At 39.5% G+C, this 22,812-nt stretch overlaps 1 protein-coding gene across 3 annotated transcripts in view; it reads left to right on the top strand.

Annotated features, from left to right (window-relative positions):
- Positions 1–22,566, top strand: part of PDE4B (phosphodiesterase 4B) — a 549,746-nt gene extending 527,180 nt beyond the window's left edge. For all 3 annotated transcript variants that reach the window (XM_073234084.1, XM_037024341.2, XM_017643660.3), the window contains 9 exons: positions 5,716–5,809; positions 11,364–11,542; positions 12,803–12,901; positions 13,044–13,208; positions 15,034–15,133; positions 16,072–16,226; positions 16,337–16,459; positions 17,171–17,353; positions 20,268–22,566. In XM_073234084.1, the coding sequence (XP_073090185.1) occupies positions 5,716–5,809; positions 11,364–11,542; positions 12,803–12,901; positions 13,044–13,208; positions 15,034–15,133; positions 16,072–16,226; positions 16,337–16,459; positions 17,171–17,353; positions 20,268–20,633 (1,464 nt within the window). In that variant the 3' untranslated portion in view covers positions 20,634–22,566. The remainder of the gene's footprint in view (positions 1–5,715; positions 5,810–11,363; positions 11,543–12,802; positions 12,902–13,043; positions 13,209–15,033; positions 15,134–16,071; positions 16,227–16,336; positions 16,460–17,170; positions 17,354–20,267) is intronic.
- Positions 22,567–22,812: the final 246 nt, after the last annotated feature.

The raw sequence follows: 22,812 nt of genomic DNA on the forward strand, positions 1-22,812 counted from the left end.
TTAAAGAAAATACTCTGTATCACTGTTTTTAGTTTAAGTCAGATTCTGCAAAGAAAAGTGGTAGGTGCTTAAGAATTAGAATCCTTCACTTCTCTGAGTCTTCATTTCTTCCCAAGTAAAATTAGTGGTAGGGAAGAGGCAGTGTTTTGAAATCAGGAGGAACCTTAGAAATCAGCCATTTTACAACTAAAGAAACTGTGCCCACAGCTAAAACATCCCGAGCCCCATAGGTTTATTCATTTTACCCAAGATCACACAACTAATTAGTGTGAGAATTAAGAGACAAGCCTCTTTATTTCATCTCTCACTAAATTGTGCCACCACGGTTTAAACTTCATCCTGTCACTACTAACATTCTGAGGAGAGATTTTCAGCCCCTTCACTTGCCTGCTGCCTGGGAATTCTTATTAAGTTGTGACTAACAAAGTGTAAAATATGAGTCAAAATTCAGTCCCTAATAAAGTCATTGTGACTTTAATGGCTTCGGCAGTTGTTTCATGCTGCAAAAACAGGAAGATCCCACACAATAAGGCGCCTGCCTCACAGATGGGCTCCTGCGTAGCTGGCCACCCACAGGGGGAACGACTGGGGCCCTCTTCCTCTCCGTGGCACCTATTTCTTCATCCACACAGTTTTCACCTACTGACTTCATCATGAGGTTATCAGTGAAAATGCCTGTGTAGTTAGCCTTTAATAGGCTAAAGAATATTTTTGATCACTAAATATTCACTCCTTAGTGATTTCCAGGTCATCCCCTACCAAGCCCAGATTAGTCTTAAAAGTAGCCTTTTCATGTGTTGGATACCAGCCCCCTGTATTATTGCTCTTCTGGATGGTTTTATTCTTAGAAATGTAAAATCACCAAGTTTTAGAACTGGGATGAATCCTGGAGACCATTCTAGTTCACCTTTCCTGTGCAATTAATTTAACTAAGAACTTATTACCTAGGGAGCTCATAGCTTGCCTGTGGATCTTCGCACAAAGCTCAAACTAGTCCTCTGATGAGAATTACAGAAAAATGATGAAGTGGTCCATCATTTCAGAAGAAACTGGCTCCAAAGAAAATATTCTCTGGGCATAGCATTGAAGCTGAAGAAAAATGGAAGCCATAAAAACAAATGGAATTTCAGCTTTTTCTATTGTATATATGTTAAATAACTTCCTACTATTTATAGTAGCCTATTCAAAAAAATTCACATGTGATTTTGTAGGGAAAATATATTCCAGGAAAGCAATATCAAACCATTTATATAGAGGAAGATATATTTTTCTCTTTTAAAAAAATAGCTGCAGTTTCTAGCAGTGTTCACAAATGTAGTGTTGGGCATAAACTGAAGGAAGCATTGGAGGAATTTGTGTTACTAAGGGTTCATTCACAAACTTTGCTTGTCTGTGTTGAAAGGGGCTTTGGCCGTTTCCTCTGGGGACATTATTTCTAGGTAGGCTTTAACAGGGTCCTCTTGTGAAGGCAGATTCTTAACAGAAAAATAGGATCTGTGTGCATTAGGCAGTGGAGACACATTTATCTTTAAAATAGTGTGCTTCTGTTTGGGGAGTTCTTTACTGCATTTGGTAAAGTAAATAATGTCCATTGCTTTTTGATTCTGTAACTCTTCAGGAAACAGTTTCATTCAGGGACTATTTTACCTTCCTGTCTGGACTGAACACTCGACTTGATAAGCAGACAGGGAAACTACAAGAATCTTAGAATATAAAACTCTAGAAGGATGATAAATACTTCTCTTCCTTTGTCAGTGACTTATTCGTATAGACTGAAGCATTTCCAGTTTGGGTTGTTTTTCCCAGTAGTGTTGAGAGAATTTTGTTTTCTGGGAAATACTGGTTGCTAGTAAGTAATGTGTCCAAACTGTAGGAGGCTGCCACGAAATTTATCACAGAACCATGACAGGTTCAGGCTGACAGGCTGAGAGACTGAGATCCTAAAACCATTCATTATTTTCATTTTACACATGAGAGGTGAAGTGACTTCACAAGACTGTTAGTAAGAGCCGAGAATGAAAGTCAGGGTTAGTCTGCTGCATCGTATCTATTGGTGGCTCAAGAGAACCAGCAACCACATGGGAATTTTAGACACTGAAAACCCAACTCTGCCAAACTCCCAGCTGTCTCCTCAGCCTTACCTTTGAATACAATTCACAGCTATTCCATTTCTCTATGTGTCTCATCACAGATGGCACTAATCATACTAACTGTCCTCTGAATTTACAGATGGAAAAAATACTCCTGTCTGCTCCTTGAAGGCCATGTCTGCCTTCCTTAGTTTGTCCAGAGCCCAACATAAGTGAGCCCTTCATAAATGCTGTCTGATGAGAGCAGTGATTGCCTAAGTCAGTGTGGCTGGGCCCTCCCTGCAGGAGGAAACCAACAGTTGCTGCTGTGCCCCATTTAAAGGCCTGGGCTGATTTCTGACACCAAAGACCCCCATGAGCGTATATCATCATGTTGGATGTGTTAAGGTTGCCTTAAGATGACTTTGCTTTTTGGTGGCATTGTCATATCCTTTGCAAAGTGACTCATAGGAGAACTAATTCAGTGAGAAGGAAGGAGGTGATACTCACCTGTTAGGACTTCCATAATTTACTCCTGCAAGTATGCCAGAAAGGTGAGGAACTTGGTTTATTCCCAGCCCTCTAGCTGAGAGCCACTTCCATGCTTCCACCTTGGTACTAAATGACAGTGTATCCCAACAGGGTCCTATGGCAGTGGGAAGCAAAAGACAGAAAGTAAGGTGAAAAGTCTCTTCTAACCTTTTATGACTGAATTTCTACCTTCTCCCATATTCTTAGCTGAGGGACCAAAACGGCTAATAAAGGACTGGCCCCACCCTCTCCAGGCTGGTCACTGTTGTTACTAACTAACATACCCTCATACATCTATTTCTTCTAAGATGAAAGTTTAATCAACATTAAGGGCATAAAAAGCTTTTTTTAAAAAAATTTTTCCCACTGCTGTATCTTCAGTTCTTGCTTCGCAAATTTTAGGTGTTCAGCAAATATTTATCAAATACATGATAAAAGGGTATTACTGAACTAGCACAAACCTGATTGACTCAAAAAATCTTCCTAAATATTTCAGAGACCAAAGCAACCAAAAGTAGGGTGATTGTTTGAATGTTACATTTGGCTAAGTTTTGGGCAGAGACATAATTAAAGAAATCATCTGTTTCTATGTCTTTTACAAGGTATTTTTACAATGCTCCAAGTGTAGTTTGCTCTTTTGCCAAAATGCAGCTAACCAATCAGAGCATAGAAACCTGTCTTTTCCAGCTTCTGTCTTTGTGCCTAACTGAAAATGAGAGGCCATTATAACTGAGCCTTTATGTCTTAAAAAACAAATAACTGGGAACTTCTATGATTGACCTGAAGTTCAAAATTGCCCAGAAGTTCAATACGTAAAACACACTGGCTGAGATGATTGATTCAGAGTTCCCTGGTTACTGTTACTAACATAACGTGCCTTGAGAAAACACACAATATGCAAGCAGGGTTCCCCAGAAAGAGGAAGGTTGTGCCTCTCAGAGGACAATGCACAGTGCGGTTAGCCAGCAGGCAGCAGTACTGACTTGCACTGGCTTCACCTCCAAAGGCCTGGTCTCCTGGGAACAGGCAGTGGCATGACAGGGACTTGGATGCTTGAAGTGAAGCCATTGTCACTGCAGGATGCTTATTTGAAAGGGGAATGCCTCACAGGAAAGAGGGCTTAGCGCATGCGGGGGCTGCTGCCTTGATACTTTGCCACTCCTGGGAGGCCAAGGGCGGGGTAATAGAGAAGAGGGAGAAGGAGGGGAGTGGGACAGGCCTGGGTAAGGAATCCCCTAGGTTGGGCAGGCCCGGGCCTTAGACTTTCCTCTTGCTTGTGTCCTCTCTAATGCTGATGAGGAAGGAGTGTGATAGAGCCTAAACAAAAGGAATGACTTTACCAACACACCCTCTATTGCTAAAATGAGATAAAAATTAATTTAACTCCTAGACTTTTCTAACATGAATCAGAAGATAAAACACTAAGTATCCAAACATAGTCATTCATAATGCAAAGAATTCACCATTCATGCAGCAAAGGGCAGCCTGTGTTTCCTAATACACTCTAGATCCTGGATTGAAAGGCCAAGTGTGTTTAATTCATTGGTTGAAGGCACTCTAATATGCATATTAATGAGCTGATGAAGTGTAGAGAAGTACGTTCTGCATATTAAGTACTATTAAAATGAAATAAATGAATTCTATTCTGATTTGTTTCATTGTGAAAGAAGGTCCACCATTGGTGTGCAAAAGAATCTTCCAAAAGGCTAGTTTAAAAAGAATTCTTGCATTCTGAAAGCCTATTCTGAAAACAGCCACAATTCTAGCCCTTTTCCAATGTCTTTTAATGTTCAGAAAGTAAAGTAACCAGACGTGCCATCACTTTGAAACTGTTAGAGTGGCTGAGCTCTGTGCAGAGGCTGCCTCTGCCCAGTACTGGTCCCTGCAGTGGAGAGAGGGTTAAGAACACCTAGTTGAAATGGGGGAGGGTATTGACTTCAGATTTACTTAAATATTCATGGGGCTTCCTCCATTTTAATCTGCTCCTTTTAAAAACATGGCTGTGTTTCCCAGTCTGGCAACCCCTCAGGAAAAAAGAATTGCTCCTTCCTTGCACAGTTCAGCTGAGCACGACTAATGTAGAGTGGAAACCCCTTCGGCCACCAGGACTATTCATAATTCATAAGTGCTGCAAACCAGCCAGCTGAATACATTTGGACAGGCTCTTGCTCCTTCGTGCAATTCCTGATCTCATTACTCTCTCTGCCAGGAAAGAAGCAGGGAGCAAAGGCTTCTTGTAAGAATGCAGTGCGAAGATGGGCTTTGTTTGGATTAGCAAATGCCCTAAATTTTGGAGGCTTTGTCTTTTATAAGTTTTTATTATTTTACCACGAATCTGCAAGGCTTTCCTGATCCTTGTGGGATTGCTCTCTCAGAACTGTGATTCTTTCCAAAGGATTTGTGGATTGTGGCAAGGAGAGCACTCCAAAATGCCTGAGGCAAACTATTTGTTATCTGTATCTTGGGGTTACATCAAGGTGGGTTAATTTGACTCTGTTGTGTGTCTTTGATAGAATGTGAAATATTTACATCTGTATGTTTTCTGTGAAGTAGAAAACATCTGTAGTGATATAATTTGTGTTGTCACTTAGCCCATGGAGGCTGCTCATTGTGAAATAAGGGCATGTTATAATACATTGGATTTAAATATACTGTGCTATATTTTAATCCTATTCTTTGTATGCAGCTCTGCGTTTAAAGGATGCTTCTTTTTTTCCTTTATTTTCCCTTAAACTTTTCACATATACTTTCCTCTCACTGTATTGGTTATTAACTCAAATTATATGTTAAATTCCAATAAATGTGTTTTAAAATGTAGTTACATTTCAAGTAAAATTATCTCTATTGTCTCTATTAAATTTACTTTTCCTATGTTTGCATCTTCAAAAGAAATCAGATGTTAATTCTAAGAAATCATAAGAAAACATCTTTTTCTGAAGGTGACCCTGGAATCATTTTACATTAAGGTGGTATTGTATTTTGTTGAAACGCTATTATTTATCTAATGGTATCTGCTCATCCAACCCCTTGGTTCTTAGACAGTAAAGCTGGAAATATCTAAAGTGATAATTTGCTATTTTTTAGTGATTAATACATTTTTGTTCTTCAAAAACAGTTCAAAAGAATGCTGAACCGGGAGCTGACACATCTCTCAGAAATGAGCCGATCAGGGAACCAGGTGTCTGAATACATTTCAAATACTTTCTTAGGTAAGATATTAACTTGTTCCATAACTGTTTCAGTGGGAAACTAATTCCATGAGTGAGATTTTTCAGCTTAGATTATTCTCTGCACCCCTCAGGGACATCCCTGTGTGAGTTAGGAATGAGGTTAAGTCACAGAAAAAGAAATCCATTGAAAATAACAAATAAGGACAACCTTTAAGGTGAAACAAATAAGCAGGAAGGTCTTGTTTAAAAAATAAATAAATAAAAGAAATCACCAAAGACAGAGGGTTATTATGGGCTAATTGTATTTATATGGATCTCAGGTCACCCCCTATTTACCCATCCATTTCCATCTCTGCCAAAGACCCAAGAAGGGGTGGGGGTGGGTTCCAATTATCCAAACCCTAGAGCCAACACCATTGGCTCCCCTGACATTGTGTTCTTTAATTCTTCCAATAACTGGGTTTTGAGCAAAAGGTCTGCTCTGAGGTGCTTTGTAAGGGATGTGGTGGGAGAATTACTGTATCGTGATTTGACCCATGAGAATAAGCTTTGGAAATCTGACTATTGCTTTGCTAAGTTGTTTCTTTAAGACAAATGGGGTGTGTGTGGCGGGGGTGGGGGGGGCGCAGATCTTCACATCTCTGAAAAATCTGGTCCTCCCTAAGCAACATTGTTATCTTCCCAATCTGATGCTTTATCTATTATGCTTGGTCGCCACACTGCTAGTATTTCACACATGACACTGGCAGAAAATGCTTGTGTCAGTGGTCCTCAGCTACTGTCATGCATTCTATCTGATTACTAGGGATTTCTGATCTCATGCAGAAGCCATTTTATTGTATAAGGAACCTATATTTTTCTTTAATAAGGCCTACAGAGTCTGCAAGTCTGTACTTCAAAGTGAAAGGGTAGCATTTACATTCTGATTCTGTTGACTTTCAGTTACTACTGCTGAATTATCCTTGTTTACAGAACTCCCCTTTGCAGGGAAATGACCCATTTTTACAGCTGGACATCACACCTCCTTTCTTTTTTGGCCTGGCTTCACATCACTAATAAATCAATGAGCATTTGCCTCAATGCCTTATCAGAACTTACAACTCTTCTGGTTTTATTTTTAAAAATCAACCCTGTTTCTTTAATACCAAAGCAGTTCCTGCTATGGGCAGAGCAGTCTTTGAGAAGCCTAGTACAGAGGTCACACTATTACTGTGCAGCCGATGGACATCATCGCAATTAACAAGTGCTTCTCCAACTGTTTCCAGTATGTGGGTGTCTGCGGCACCTGGTTTTCTCCTGCCGCAGTTGAGGCAATCTTTGTCAGAGAACAAAGGAGAAGAATTTTTCATATATCCTAGATCCAAGAAGTAGTTAGAATCTAATTGAGAAAGCATTATAGACTGATCCTTTTCTTCTCCATCATTCCCCCTTTATTTCTTTGAAGACAGGTGTCTTCCACTGTCCATTTCAGATATACTCCGTTCTGTGCAACACTCAATTATTTTTCATAAGCTGGGGACTGTTTGAGGGATGTTTTCCAGGTTAATGACTGTGGGAGAGAAGTGTAAAAATCAGTAAGTGTAAGAACTCAGTTTTGTTTTCATAAACATTGCATTTTAAAATACCAGGACATATCTTCTCAGTAGAGACTCTCCAGACTAGAGTAAAGCTGCCTGCAATCCCTGAACGCTTAATCACCCAAGACTGCTCCAAAGCAGTCTTAAACCTGTAGTCTCTCTCACTCTCTGCTTGCCAAGAACAACAAGAATAGTTTAGTATACTAATTACTCTTTCTTGTTATCGTCATAGGGTATCAAGCAAGAAAGCTGATAACATAATAAAGATGGGCTCTAATTCTCAACATTGTCTATCTCAAGAGCAGGCAAATCTTTTGAATACTCCAGGTGCTATTTGGCACATCTCTTGAGGAAAACCAATCGTTTGGCTTCTTATTAATATAATCCAAAAATTAAATTATCAAGAACAAGCTGTTGAGGAAGGTTGATAGTCTCAGTCCTTACAGACCCAGCATTAGGAGGGTAGTATGTGTGTGCACGCACGTGCACGCGCGAAGTAGACCCATAACAGACTAAACAGATTAAAATCTTAAATATTCTTGAGAAAAATATAAAGAGAAAAAAATCTCTCATATAAACAAAAGATGCATCAGTTGCCTCATCTGTAAAATGGGAGCAGTGAATAGATGACATCCCAGGTTCCTTCCAACTCTAACGTTCTATGACTGATATGGACTGAGTTTATCAATTTTGCTAAGACATACCCGGCAACCTGGATTTTCTGTAATGAACTGTAGGCTTTCAACATGACAATCTCAAAAAGTAAACAGACGAGCAAACGAAGCTTGTCTTCACTTTGCAAATGCAAGACATGGGGCTCAGTCCCACCGTGTGATCGTGGTGAATATTTCTGGAGGACTGTGAATGAAGCTTTCTTCATGAACTGTCAGATCCACAAGGGACCTTAATGGCCTCGTAGTCCAACTCCCTCATTTTACAGAATAAAGCTGAGTCTCAGAACAGCAGAGTACCTTGACCAAGATCACTCAGTGTGTGTTCCTGAGCCAGAACTGAGACTGCTATCTTGACTCCAAGATTTAAAGACCCTGTCACTTCTTTAATTAGGAGAGAAAGTCATTAGGAACTCAGGACATATAGAAGAAAATCATATTTCAGGGCATTTAAGTAATATAGATATTCTTTTGGAGAAAAGTCTTTAGGAATCAGGATTATTGGACTTAAAAATAAAATACTTTCATTAACAGTTTCCAGTAATTTAAAGGGCTCTCGTCAGAGCTCGGCAACCTTCCCAGTGAATACAAAATGAGAAGACCTTGGTTATTTAAGTCAAACTTGCAAAGCGATATCTCAGTGAGAGTTAGTGAATGTTAAAATGTATCATCCAAAGAGGGAATCTCTTAGTGCAAGGATCTGTGAAACTTGTGCTATTTCCATCTGAAAGGACGATCTCCAAATAGACAAGCAAAAAGGCAGGCAAGAGACCATTAACCAATGCAGGCACTTACTGGAGCTATTATATGATAAATATAATTAACCAGGTTTATTGTACAAAAGGAAGTAAAGCATGACTGGCAGGGAGGGAAGACAGAGAAAGCAAGATATGAAGATGTGATACTACAATTTAATTCATGTTTATACAGAGAAAAATCATCGTTTTAAATCCCCTACCTCACTGGCTCTAAAGCTGGAACATAGCATTTGCAAGACACAGGGAAGAAAACTACTTAGGAATTTTGCATAATAAATGCTGCAATCTAGCAAGAAAAGTACCTCAAATTATACCCTTCATGGAGTTTTAATATGATCATTTCTTTGCATCTGTTTTTTGTTTCTTTTATGCTGGTCCATTGTTTCCCCACTGTATTCTAACCATGTGTGAATGTAAATTCATTGTTTATTGTGTTGAGTCTGTGTTTCAGGTTATTTCTGCATTGCACTGGCTAAGCACTTAACAGAGGAAATCAGAGTAGAGCAACTTAGCAGTTGTTTCAATGCCTACATAGGGAAATACCCATTAATGTCAAACTGGCACCCTCTGTGAATAATGGCTTTCTTCTTTATTGTAATGTTCCAAACACAGTAGTGGTTCAGCCCAATTACTGGCTGTTGCAAGGAATCTTTAATTAAACACAGAGAAAAAGCTGCCAGTTCCACTGGAGGATTTTATGTCTGCAGCGGCATGGGAAAATCTAACAGCCTCTTTAACCAGATATGAAAAATGGTCAAGCAATTGGGAATGGCAGGGAATGAGTAAAAAGTAGTAATTATTAGGAGTGAAGTGACAAGGAGGAAAGTAATTTCAAAAACTATATAATATATAGTTTTTCTGCCAGAGATTGTGAGACTGGAAATAAATTTTTAACAGGAAACTCAAGGGGTGCTATGCTATTAAATCACTGTGTATGGACCAAAGTGTGGAACAAATTGCTCTTTGAGCTTGGGCAAGATGCTGACTTCATCTGAAAAGGGAGAATGTGGGATTAATATTGGTTGCCACAGCTGGCTCTGATTATCAGTGTCACTAGGGGAGCTTTTGTTAAAAATACTGATTCAGTAGGACAGGGTGGGGCTCCTAAATCTGTGTTTTATGAAAGTACCCTGGGTGCTTTTGATGCTGAGCCAGGTTGGAAACCCCTAAACTAATTGAGATGACCACTAAAATTCCTCCCTAATCAAAAGCCACAGACCAATGAGTCTAAGAGCTTGTGGGCTCCGCGAACAACACTGGGATGCTAGGGATAGAGAACACCTTTGCTCCAGCCCGCAGCCAGGTTTTGAGGTGGACTTGGTGACTGCTTCTGTCTCCCTGCGCTTGCTTTGTTTTGATGAGTTGTCCTCAGGGCCATGTGAGCAGGCAGAGGTCTCTGGGGAGAGCTGTGACTATGCCATCATTTGCAAGAGTTGAAAGCAAATAGTTTAGATCCCAGCATGCCATCTGGAAACGTCATTTTCAAATGGAGAACTTGTCTCTGTACTAATTTTCAAGTGAGCAGAGATGTATGTAGGAATTTTTGAGAGCTGCATTAACTCTTGCAGCCACAGGGTGTCACTTATTTCAGTGAAGTAGCTGTTAAGCAATTTAATAAATAAATGCCTCACTGCACTCACAGGCATATACGTGGCCTGAAAGAGTTAATGCATTTTTCACAAGCACTCAGGATACATCCCCCTATGAAGTGAAATGGAATATTTGCTGATATTTTTAATAGTGTGTTCTAGAGGAAATAACTTACATGAGCAGGTAGATGTTTTTTTCACTAATTCTAGTTCTGCTATTACCTTGTTGTAGCAGAATATTTTTTAAGTTAAATGAGATGATCATAAATGTTCAATAAGTAAATATTTTAATAAGTCTTATGTCTGTTACAAATGAGAGGCATTGTTATTATTATTTATTAGTAGAATTGATAAACACAAGACATGGACTAAAACTGAAGTTATAGTTTTTCTCTAAATCTCAAATGGTAATAAGCCAAGGCTTTAAAGTAATTATTTGAAGATTATAACCATTTATTTCTCTAACATACATACTGCTGATCTAAACTGAAGTTATAATTTATATTTAGCTGAAATTATATGGATTTTTTAAATTAAAAAATTAATACAAATACAGTAAAATGAGCAGAACATAAAGCCTGTTTTTATTAACCTGGGATTGATTATATGAACCTTTTCTATTATGCAAACATAGAAGTTATTTACTTATAAATTTTTATGTACTAATGTTGATGCCCTACCTTGAAAATGTGGAAGTTTAATTCTTCTAAATTATACTGTAAACAGAAGATTTGGGATTGAGTCCTACCTCTGCCACTTCCTTGACAAGTTTTTTAGCCTCCTCTGGGCCTCAGTTTGCTTAGTAATAAAATGGATCAAAAATTTTTCCTATTTTCTCCATCTACCTCACAGGTAGATTGTCCTGCTGATCATGTGAGATAATGTGTGACAGTCCTTTATAAGATGCAAAATCCATTACAGATCATGAGAAGTTGCTTTGGATATTGCAATAGGTTCTCATTGGCACACATGGGCTGAAAAATATCCCTTTGTTGCAGACAAGCAGAATGATGTGGAGATTCCATCTCCTACCCAGAAAGACAGAGAGAAAAAGAAAAAGCAACAGCTCATGACACAGATAAGTGGAGTGAAAAAACTGATGCATAGTTCAAGCTTAAACAATACAAGCATCTCACGCTTTGGAGTCAACACAGAAAATGAAGATCATCTGGCCAAGGTATGTGTGAGCTGGGGGTGTGCGCATGTAGATGTCTGCTTTTCAGCAGACAGATGCCTGAAACCACCAACCAGAAAATAGTAGTGATTGCTTTTGCTTGATGTTAAGCTATATGATAAGGAGGTGGCTGGGGGGGTCCTTTCTGTGTATTGATGGGTACCTAATTAAAGACCCTTTTTTATACCAATGTACCCTTTTTTATCCTAAGTTGTATTTGTAAATGGGCAGTTTCTCCTAAGAGTCCTACTGAAGACATACTGGGAGAATGCAAGGGAGGTCAGGAGGCAAGACAGCATTGTCCCAGAGGACATTTCAGAGACTGTAGACTGAGGACCAGTGGGAAAACCTATACTGACTGGCAGAGCTGGGGAAGAAATGAGAGAGTTTGTCAGCACTGACTCTTGAGCCCAAACCCCAGTAGTGGAGGAAGGCACAGAAAGAATTGATACATCCTTTAGGAGGCTGCCCAAGGTGACTACTGAAGTCCTCCCAGCCTTGTGAGAATATGAGATGATCTTACTATGAGCAAACAGACATTCAGCAGGGCCTTCTGAAGGACGTCATTAGAGTAAGGTTGATTACACATTGGACCAAACCTCGGGAGAGAGCCCAGATCCCTTACTCTGGGCAATAATTAATAATGGAATACATTGCCCTTTAGTCAGATAATCTTGGAAGAATCCTACAATGCTCCACTGAATATTTCTTCAAGGTCCATTTGTGGCCCAATAGCTCTACTTATAATACGTGACTGGCATTCTTCATGACCTTTTACATTCAATTAGGGTTGATTTATATACATTCAGAGCTGAGTCTTCTTGACCTGGCCCTTAGTGATAATAAGCAAAGAGCAGAGGAGTTTCCCTGAGATTATCTTCTAGCTGTCACTAATGGGCCACTAAGCAATGAAGAGGGAACCAGGGATAGGGGGCCAGAATGCTCTCACATCACTTGCAGCTGTTGTTACCTCTGAATGCAACATTGGTTGAGAACTGACTCTGAAAAATAGAGGTCAACAACAAAATTCATAAATACACAAACCCTCTCCCTTTTCTGAAAAAATATACAGCAACTTGTAACTAGAAAGAAGAGGGTACCCAACCTCCTAAGCTGTTCCATTTTCAGATTTTCATGTAATTAAAGCATCCTAAATAGACACTGTAAAGACTTAGCTGGCCATTATCTAAACAATAAATAAAAATAATGAGGCATGCTACCAAAATTGTCCGTATTCCTAAGTTCATCTCCTTTTGATTACAGGAGCTGGAAGACTTGAACAAATGGGGCCTTAACATCTTCAATGTGGCTGGATATTCACACAATAGGCCCCTAACATGCATCATGTATGCCATTTTCCAGGTGAGTAAACAGGAAAGAATGTTAATTATCGAGTTGGATGGCTCATTATGATTTTTTTCCATTCCAGTTTACTTTTCTGATTTGGCTTTTCTTTACTTTTGGACATCCACTTATTTATTTTCTAATCCACTTTACTACACAGGAAAGAGACCTCCTAAAGACATTCAAAATCTCATCGGATACATTTGTGACCTACATGATGACTTTAGAAGACCACTACCATTCCGATGTGGCCTATCATAACAGCCTGCACGCTGCTGATGTAGCCCAGTCAACCCATGTTCTTCTTTCTACTCCAGCATTAGATGTGAGTGGTTATGATCTGTTTTGAATACCTGCCCACCCTCTTTAAAAATTTCCATACAACATGTAATATGTTTACAGAAATAATGTAATTAGATGATTGAATGTACTTGAACTGCTTCTTTATTATGTATAGCATCTATCAATTGGTTTACTAATAAAAATGGATGGTTTCTCTACTTTGCTTTCTAATATTAGAGTAACCTTTCCTTTCCATCTCTTATAATGAAAAATTATTTAATTATAAGAAAATTAAAAGAATACTTTATTTTTCATTGTATCTTTGGTATCGAATAAGTATCTACTTCAGTATCTGATATATAATATATCCTCGTTATGCATGTACTGATTTGAACTACCTGCACCATCCCAGGCACTGTGAAGTATACTACAGAAATAAAATAATAAAATGTTCTATATACTTCCTTTTAGAAATAAGCATTCATAGGCTTAATCTCCTAAGAATTCATAAAACTGATTGTATGGGTTGAAGAAAAAGTAACTGGAACTCTAGAACTGAGGAATTAATAATGCTGAAGCAAAGGGGGACATTGTTCCATTTTGCTAGATATTTTACTTATGCATATTTACAATATTACCAGATTAAAGCATTTGTATTACCAATGTACCCAGAAGGCCATGGTCTTCCTTGACATATGGCACTGGTGGTCAGGTGCTTCCAAAATGTGCAGGCTCACTGCAGGAAGGGACTAGCCACCCCCTCTCCAACTACACCTTTGCAGGTTCAGTTTGGAAAGTAAAGAAAGATTGAACTGACTCCAATTCTATTGCTTCAGTGCCATATTTTTTTAAGAAAAGAAATCCATGAACACTTGGGAAAGTGAAATGGAGCTTAGGAGTTTTATCCCTGTGGAGGAAAGACTCAGTATTATTTTTTTGTTTTGGAGAAGTATCACAAAATAAATAACACTTTATCAACTATCCACTGTTGTTGATAGGGTATCTATTGTGTGGCCAAAAGCTGACCACAAGAGCCACAGATGTTTAGAGAAGGGAGAGCTCAGTGTGTCCTTGAGTAATTACATTGGTCTTCATGGGAGAAGTGGAAACTGAGCTGGCATTTGAAAGATCAGAAGATTTAAGTAAACACAGAGAATGAGGAAAAACATTTCATCCAGAGAAAGACATTTTAGCCAGAAGGAATATATACCTAAATAATTACAAGTTTTAAATCACTATGTACAAGTGGGGCAGAGGAGGCTTTGAAACATGATAAGAAGTATTCAGCAATGGGGTATTAGGTTTCATTTCTTTAAAAATGTTCTCCAACCTGCCCATAGTAAATATTTAGTGGATAGATATTGAATGAGTGAATATATGAAAGTTTCTGACCACACTACAAATTTAGCTTTGGAAAACAATTTATCACCAGTCTTCTAAGCCTGGAATTTGGCCTTTGTTCTCTAAGTTACTCAACCTGAAAACATATGAGATTGTTCTATCTCAGAGCAGAGCCGTTTGACTTAAGTTCTTCAACTTGTATGTGCTTGTGTTATATAAGTACCATTCTGCCATACCACTTATCCAGAAGCAAACATCAGGTACCACCTGATTACTCAACATGAGCATTCTGCTATTACCTTCCTGTAGGCTTGATGTAGGCACAGGGTCCAGCCATCATCCTTTTCACATGAGACATTATGATGATGGATAGAATTTACATTTCACTAAATTAGTATATTGAGATATTATATAAATCAACAAACAATACTTCCACTGAGAATGAAGTGGGATACTTTAATATAAAACTGAATAAACAGGAGAGGCAAATGGGACATGGGGTTAAATACATTCATCTTATTCTGCAGGCCGTCTTCACAGATTTGGAAATTCTGGCTGCCATTTTTGCAGCTGCTATCCATGACGTTGATCATCCTGGAGTCTCCAATCAGTTTCTTATCAACACAAGTGAGTTCACTAGTAGAACCATCATTCAAGATAGCTGTATGATTCACTGCTTAATTTTTTTCCTCCTAATGTTTTCACTAGGATAATAATAAGAGTAATAATGAGGTAATCCTTCCATTCCATTTAGAGTGGTCAGACCTTTCCTGGATACTGTGTCCAGTCTGGCAACATAATTTTTGATCTGCATGAGAGCTTGGAAAGGGTCAAAGGGGAGCCATAAAAAGTACTCAATGTTTGGAAAATATGATATGTGAGGAAAGAGTAACAGATGTGGAATTATCCAGTTAGGATAAGGAAGAACTTGGGAATAGTTGATCATGATTTTCAGTTATACAGGGCTCCCATGCAGAGCATAGTGACCCTGTAATGTCCCTCTCTACTGAGGAAGCAGGCTTGAATGTTGAATCTGAGCCTGAGAACCTCCAAACAGAAATAAGTCTCCAAAGAAAGTACTAGAATGAGTTCCCACAATTCAGGAAGAAGGATTATTCAGAGTCCCACACACTCTCTTCCAAGTGCGTAGGTTTGATTATGGATTGGTCGGTAGTAGGGAAGATGACCTCAGTGACCTTCAGGGATGGTCCAGACTTAGAATCCCAAGGCATACTCAAAGCTTTTTTCATGCTCAAAATATTTAGCATCGATGCTAATGAAAATCCGTGAATTCTTTCAGTTAATGCACTATTTCCAGATAATGAAAATCTGAGGACTTTTTCTTCTGAGAATATTGGTTATCCTATTGTGATCATAATTAACATAACATAAACCAAATGCTGATGGTTTTATGAAAATATTGGAGCTACTTGGTACACAAGAGTCCTTGTTATATTTTATCACCAGAATATCTGAACAATCTAGATATGGGGTACATTGTTTTTTTGCCTTGTTCTACAATCGTAACCCTTTTTATGAAGTAATCATTTCTCCTTGTTTATCAGATTCAGAGCTTGCTTTGATGTATAATGATGAGTCTGTGTTGGAAAACCATCACCTTGCCGTGGGTTTCAAATTGCTGCAGGAAGAACACTGTGACATCTTCCAGAATCTCACCAAGAAGCAACGCCAGACACTCAGGAAAATGGTTATCGACATGGTAAGACACCCTCTCTACATTCCTCACTTAGCTTTCACCTTCCTGGGAGGAGAAACACCACTCTTTGATAAACTGAGTTGATTGAGAGTTTCATTCTCATTGTCTCCCAGGTGTTAGCAACTGATATGTCCAAACATATGAGCCTGCTGGCCGACCTGAAGACAATGGTAGAAACCAAGAAAGTTACAAGCTCAGGCGTTCTTCTTCTGGACAACTATACTGACCGTATACAGGTATTTGATGAAAGCCTTTGGTTTAACACAAAGCCAAACCAAACTAAACCAAACAACAATTAAAAAATGAAAATAAACTTAAGTTTAGTTAGTTGCGTGTCTTAGGTTACTAGTCCAGCCTTGACTTATTTTAAGAACAAATTAAAGAAAATGGACATTCAAGTTTATCCTCCAATTTATGAGGAAAAGCATAATCCTATTTACTAAACTGCTTAGTTCTAAAAATAAATGGCACCATCTATTTGTAATAGGGCATACGTGGCTGCTGGTCCCAAAAGTTCATCTTTGGATATAAATCCCATTGACTTGAAGTTTGTTAGGTTTGTTTTGATTACACAAATTGCCATCAGCTGGTCTCCTCTTTCCACAAGTGGAAAATATGAGGAGATCTACTTTGAGTAATTCTTTGCATTTTTTCCAAACTGAGAAAAGGAAACCATGTCAGCATTTGAGCCTTAATGCTTCCAGTTTTAAATTCAATGGCTGTCCATCTAAAAAGACACACATTTTCCCTTTTGGGGCTCCTGTAATGGTAAATAAACAACTCTGGCCAGCACCAGTGTCATACTGCTTTTTGGTGGACACATCATAAGTGTAATGCAAGTAAAATGTTCTTGGGTTTGGTACCAGGTGTACTAGTACAAGAGGGATGAAATGTCCTGGTAGATTTATACCTAATTTTATGGGATTTCCAAACCTTGATGATTTCAGGTCCTTCGAAACATGGTACACTGTGCAGATCTGAGCAACCCCACCAAGTCCTTGGAATTATATCGGCAGTGGACAGACCGCATCATGGAGGAATTTTTCCAGCAGGGAGACAAAGAGCGGGAGCGGGGAATGGAGATTAGCCCGATGTGTGATAAGCACACAGCTTCTGTGGAAAAATCCCAGGTATCTAGTATGAGTTTTTAAAGTTTCTTCCCATTGGAGAACTGGAGATTTCTATCTAGTTCCTTTCTTTTAACAATGTATATACATATATGAAATTGTAAGGAAGCAAATATCCATTTAGTTCTATTATATGCATGGCCTATTTGCCTTCTCCATTACACTCAGTTTCACAGTGGAGATAAAACAGTCATCAGAAACCCATCAACGTTTAGATACGTGTTCTCACTTTATAGATAGTTGTCTGTGACTTTAGCAATTCCAGCTGATTGAAGTGAACGCTGCTGTCCCCTCCATCTCATCCCCCTAGATTTCTCCTAGCTCACCTTTGTCTAGGAGCTCTGCTCTTCATCCTTGTTTTCCGAACCCTATCATCAAGCATCACCAACAGGATGAATCTCATTCCTACACATTCTTCTACCTGATAGTCAACGCCTTCTCCTGTGTCCCCTTCCAAGATTGCATCTACACGTCTGAGAACATGCTGATGTCTTCTGGTTGTGTCCAAAGCTAAAAATTCCCTGTATGCTGGGTACTGGGGATAACTGGAGGCAGGGGGAGGCAGAAATGCACCCAGGTACCTTGAGTTGCAGAGTGTGTAGCGCTGGAAAGCATCAATATCCCTAGAACGGCTCCAGGCCTGCTGAAATGTTATTTCTTTCAGGACCACAAATAAGCCAGGTGGTCATGATTGACAATGGGTCTATAAGCTGTCCAAGGTCTTTATCACAAAAGCATTCAGAGTGCTTTTTGTCAGTGTTTATCTTCTTTCCCCACTACCTGCTACCCCCAAATGTATATGTACTTGTAATATCAATATATAGTTCCTTTGCAATTATTATTTTGTTGCTCCTTAAGGAAACCCAATTACATGAGTTCCACATTTGTGAAAGCTCTCTAAAAGTCTAACACGCTGTAAAAATGCATGATAACATTAAGTTATCAGGGCCAGTTCAAAACCCTAAAGTCTTAATTAGAATAATTAACTAATACACTGGAATAATGCTCTGTTAGTAACCACAGTGGTGTTTTATATTTATATGGTGTTCCGTGTGAGTTCCCACACATTTTCCCATACACTATTCTATTTAAACCTCCAAATAACCTTGTGAGATAGACACAGCAGGTATTTCCCCAATGTATCAGTGGAAGAAGCTGTCCTCTTGGTCCAGTTCACCAGCATCTTAGTGACCCAGATGCCCTCTAACAAAGCACTTGACTCTCCCTCTCCATAGACAGGTCACCCTGTTACCATGACACCGTAGTCCACTCTGCTGTTTCCCACAGACTGGATCTAGGGAATGTTGTCTGAGTCGTCTGGCAAGAAAGTCTCTGACTAGGTGCTCTTGGGATCTGTAGAGTTCTCTCATCCCAGGGCCTAGGAAATAAGCAACTGGAAGCCACTGTTCAAAAAACGTGCGGAGTATTTAGCAGAAGCAAAATAAATGAAGAAAGAAAATGACTGCACTGTGTTGAGCTGATTGAATTTTCTCCATTGCCTTGAGCTTGTTTTTTTCAGACCCGTAGAAAGCACTTTGAACATAGTCTCTGAAATCCATTAAACACACATGAAGAAGTAAAAGGGGAAAAAGGAGTGGGTGGAAGCAAGAGCAATATCTGAATCATCCACAGTCTAACCGAGACAGATCAGAAATGCCCTGACTTTGGTGTGAATCCTGTGTCTGAAGGCTAGGGAAGCACCAGAGAGAAGTGAGATGATAGATGGATAAAAAGGTAGATAGATGATAGAGACAGACTGATAGATGATAGATAAAGATATAAAAGACTCTAAAAGACACATGCAAGTAAGCTTCTTTGATATGGTGCCACTGATATATTAAATGGCTGGCCAAACACCAGGTTAATGAGGAGAGTTTCCGGTAGTGTGGAAAGATAGCTATAGAATATCCCATGGATGGATTGAAGTTGCTGTTGCTCATCTACCCCTAGATCCTAACCCAGCATCTCTCCAGCTCCAGGGACCATGACAGGGGAATTCCATTCCCTCACTCAACTACTGCCTATTATTTCTCTCTACCTGCCCCCGCCCCCACTGTTTCCTGTTTGTCCGACAGGGAAGAGGTCATCATAAGGCCACAGAGCCAGCTCATGCAGGATGCATAGCCCCTGTGTAAACCATAACAGAGCCATAAGCCTCATATTTATTCACAGGATCCCTAGGAAAGGAACTGCTTAATTGTTTTTATTTTCCCTTCTTTCTCCTGATGGAAATGACTGTGCTCCATGGATCTAAAACAATTACAGACACGTCCACAGAGGGGATATTGTTTGTTTAGGAGCTTAAAGTATTTTCAGATATTTTACTAAACTTATCTACAAACCAAAACCATCCTACAGGACTTGAGAATTCAGAGTAGTCAAGGGCTAGCTCCCCTTCATTTTGGAACAGTGACATATTTTAAAGTTATCGAGGAAAGAATGTTGAGTCAGAAATCATTAGACCTGGGGCTTCCTTCTTCAGAGAATGACTCACAGAATCCAAGTAATGACAAAGTCATTCCCAGCCAGTGTTACAATCAGACTTCTTATCTAGCACACATAGAGGGAAAAGCAGTTATGGTGAGGCGAACGCAACCTTTGGAATCAGACAAAGCTGGGACTGAGTCCCAGCTCCACCACTTACTAGCTCTGTGACCTTGGACAAGATATTTCATCCCAATGAGTTCTCATTTTCTCCTTTGTAAGTGGTGAATAACAATACCTACTTTGCATGGTTAAGGGCAGTGACTTATATCCAGCTCAGGATGTAGCATATAGTATGTGCTCAAATAAGGTAATCCATTATTACTGATCTCACCTGTGTTGTTGCTTTTTCTTTGCATGGAAATCAGGACAGCTTGTTTGATTTTCAAGGGCCGGTGACAATAACAGGCATGTAACTTTTATTTTTCTGCAGGTTGGTTTCATTGACTACATTGTCCATCCACTGTGGGAGACCTGGGCGGATCTGGTGCAGCCTGATGCCCAGGACATTCTGGACACATTAGAAGATAACAGGAACTGGTATCAGAGCATGATACCCCAGAGTCCCTCCCCACCACTGGATGAACAGAACAGAGACTGCCAGGGTCTGATGGAGAAGTTTCAATTTGAACTGACCCTCGAAGAGGAGGATTCTGAGGGTCCTGATAAAGAGGGAGAGGGCCACAACTATTTCAGCAGCACAAAGACACTTTGTGTGATCAGTCCTGAAAACAGGAATTCCCTGGGAGAGACTGATGTTGACACTGCGACAGAAGACAAGTCCCCAATTGACACATAATCTCCCTCTCTGTGTAGAGATGAACATTCCACCCTTGAAAAGCATGCCAGCTGTGTGGTAGGGCCGGCCCGTCACGGGGGCCAAGGCCTGCCCAGGACAAGGCCAAAAGGCTTTTCCAGTTACTTGAGTTTGGAGCCAGAATGCAAGACCGTGAAGCAAATAGCAGCTCAGGAAATTCCACGGTTGACCTGTCTTGCTTGCAAGAGTAGTTGAGAGCTCAAGCTTTGTGTGGTACTGGAGGCCAAGTTCAGATCATGACTAAATGGCTTGACAATGGAAGACACAAAACTGAGAGATTTTTCTGCACTAAGTTTCAAGAGTCCCTTCTGGTGACTGAACTGACTGACGAATAACTTCATTATAAATCTGCTCACCTGTCCTCTTGTCTGCCAACCTGTGTGCCTTTTTTGTAAAACATTTTCATGTCTTTAAAATGCCTGTTGAATACCTAGAGTTTAGTACCAACTTCTACACAGGTTAAGTATTCAGAGTTGACATAAACTTTTTTGATTCTTTCTGGGGGGGATAAAAAAGGAAAGAATGGTCTTCCTTCTTTCTCGGGCAATATCTTTCACTGTACTACAGTCACTTTTGCAAATAGAAAGGACACGCTTCTAACGGCATTCTGCTTCCCTTCCCTGTCATCCCATCCGACCCCACAGTGGCCCTTCTAACAGATCCCTGTTGGCTTGCCTCGAACACATTTTTCTCCTCTACTCTAGAGTTCTTTTTTTTTTTTTTTTTGCTGTAAACAGAATAAAGTTGCATAAACTAAGGGGTAGGAAGGGGTAGTTGTGTTATTCATAGTAACAGTCTGTGTAAAATTCAGCTTAATTAGGCGGTCAGCCCTGTTGTGTCCTGAGCCCCTGCTGGGAGGGCACGGCCCCCATCCTGTTCCCTCCCCCTCCCTTCGTCCTCACACCCAATGTCACCGTTTTCAAATTAATGCTGCTCTCTTTCTCTTGCACTGCCTTCCGCACTAACACCTCCATTTCTGTTTATAACCGTGTATTTATTACTTAATGTATATAATGTAATGTTTTGTAAGTTATTAATTTATATATCTAACATTGCCTGCCAATGGTGGTGTTAAATTTGTGTAGAAAACTCTGCCTAAGAGTTGCGACTTTTCTTGTAATGTTTTGTATTGTGCACTATATAACCTGAGCATTGCTTAAAAGAGACACACGGCCCCCTCACCAGTGACGATGTCAGAAACATTTTCTTCAGAGAGCCTGCCCTTTCCCTGTCTGAGTTACTAACACTGCACCAACCCCTTTATGAACCCGTTTTGGAAACAGGCTTCTCACATTAGATACTAAATGGTTTATACTGAGCTTTTACTTTTGTAGAGTTTAATAGGGGTAGGGGGCAACGGGATGTGGTTTTTACCCATGTTCTATCCAGATCTGTGTAGGCATGAGTTGGGTTATAACTGGGTTCTATTAAAATTGTGGCTTCAGTTTAAAAAGCAACACTACATTTGCTCACAGATGTTTCTTCTGAGTATTCCCAAACTACTGACTTTAAAGAGAAAGCCTCCTGCCTCCATTAAGCAGGAATGTCATGTTCCAATGAATTACAAAAGAAAACAATAAAACAATGTGAATTTTATAATAGAATGTGAACTGATATAGTAAATTACTCAAATGTGAAGCTTCTGATAACACTTGTTAGGCCTCTGTAAAATATATTTCATGCTTTTGGTTTGTCATTGTAAGTCAATAGTTAAAGAACTGGCACAAATGTGCATGACCAATGGGTTTGTATGTCTATGAACACTGCATTATTTCAGGTGGACATTTTATTGTTTTCAAAAGTTTCTCACCATGTATGTTATAGTATTATTATTATTATTATTATTATTATATTGTGGTCAAATGCATTCTTAAGAGACTTTTCTATGAGGTGAATAAACAAAAGCATGACTAGATTAGACTGTAAGCCCAATTATTTTGCTTAGTTCTGACATATTGAAAGATCTTTTTTTCTCTTCTCTCCTTCTATACCCCCCCTAAGAAAAACAACCTCCTGGACAGCAACACAACTGAAGTTTTAGAATCTGTGTCCAAAAAGTCCCCTCGCTAGGAACGTTTCACGTTTTCTTAGCAAACGTTCACCCTACTCCATGGTGCGGGAAGGGAGGTGAAGAAGGTGAAGAGTTCAATCTATTATAAAT

The sequence above is a fragment of the Manis javanica genome, chromosome 4 (assembly GCF_040802235.1).
Source record: "Manis javanica isolate MJ-LG chromosome 4, MJ_LKY, whole genome shotgun sequence".
Classification (NCBI taxonomy): domain Eukaryota; kingdom Metazoa; phylum Chordata; class Mammalia; order Pholidota; family Manidae; genus Manis; species Manis javanica.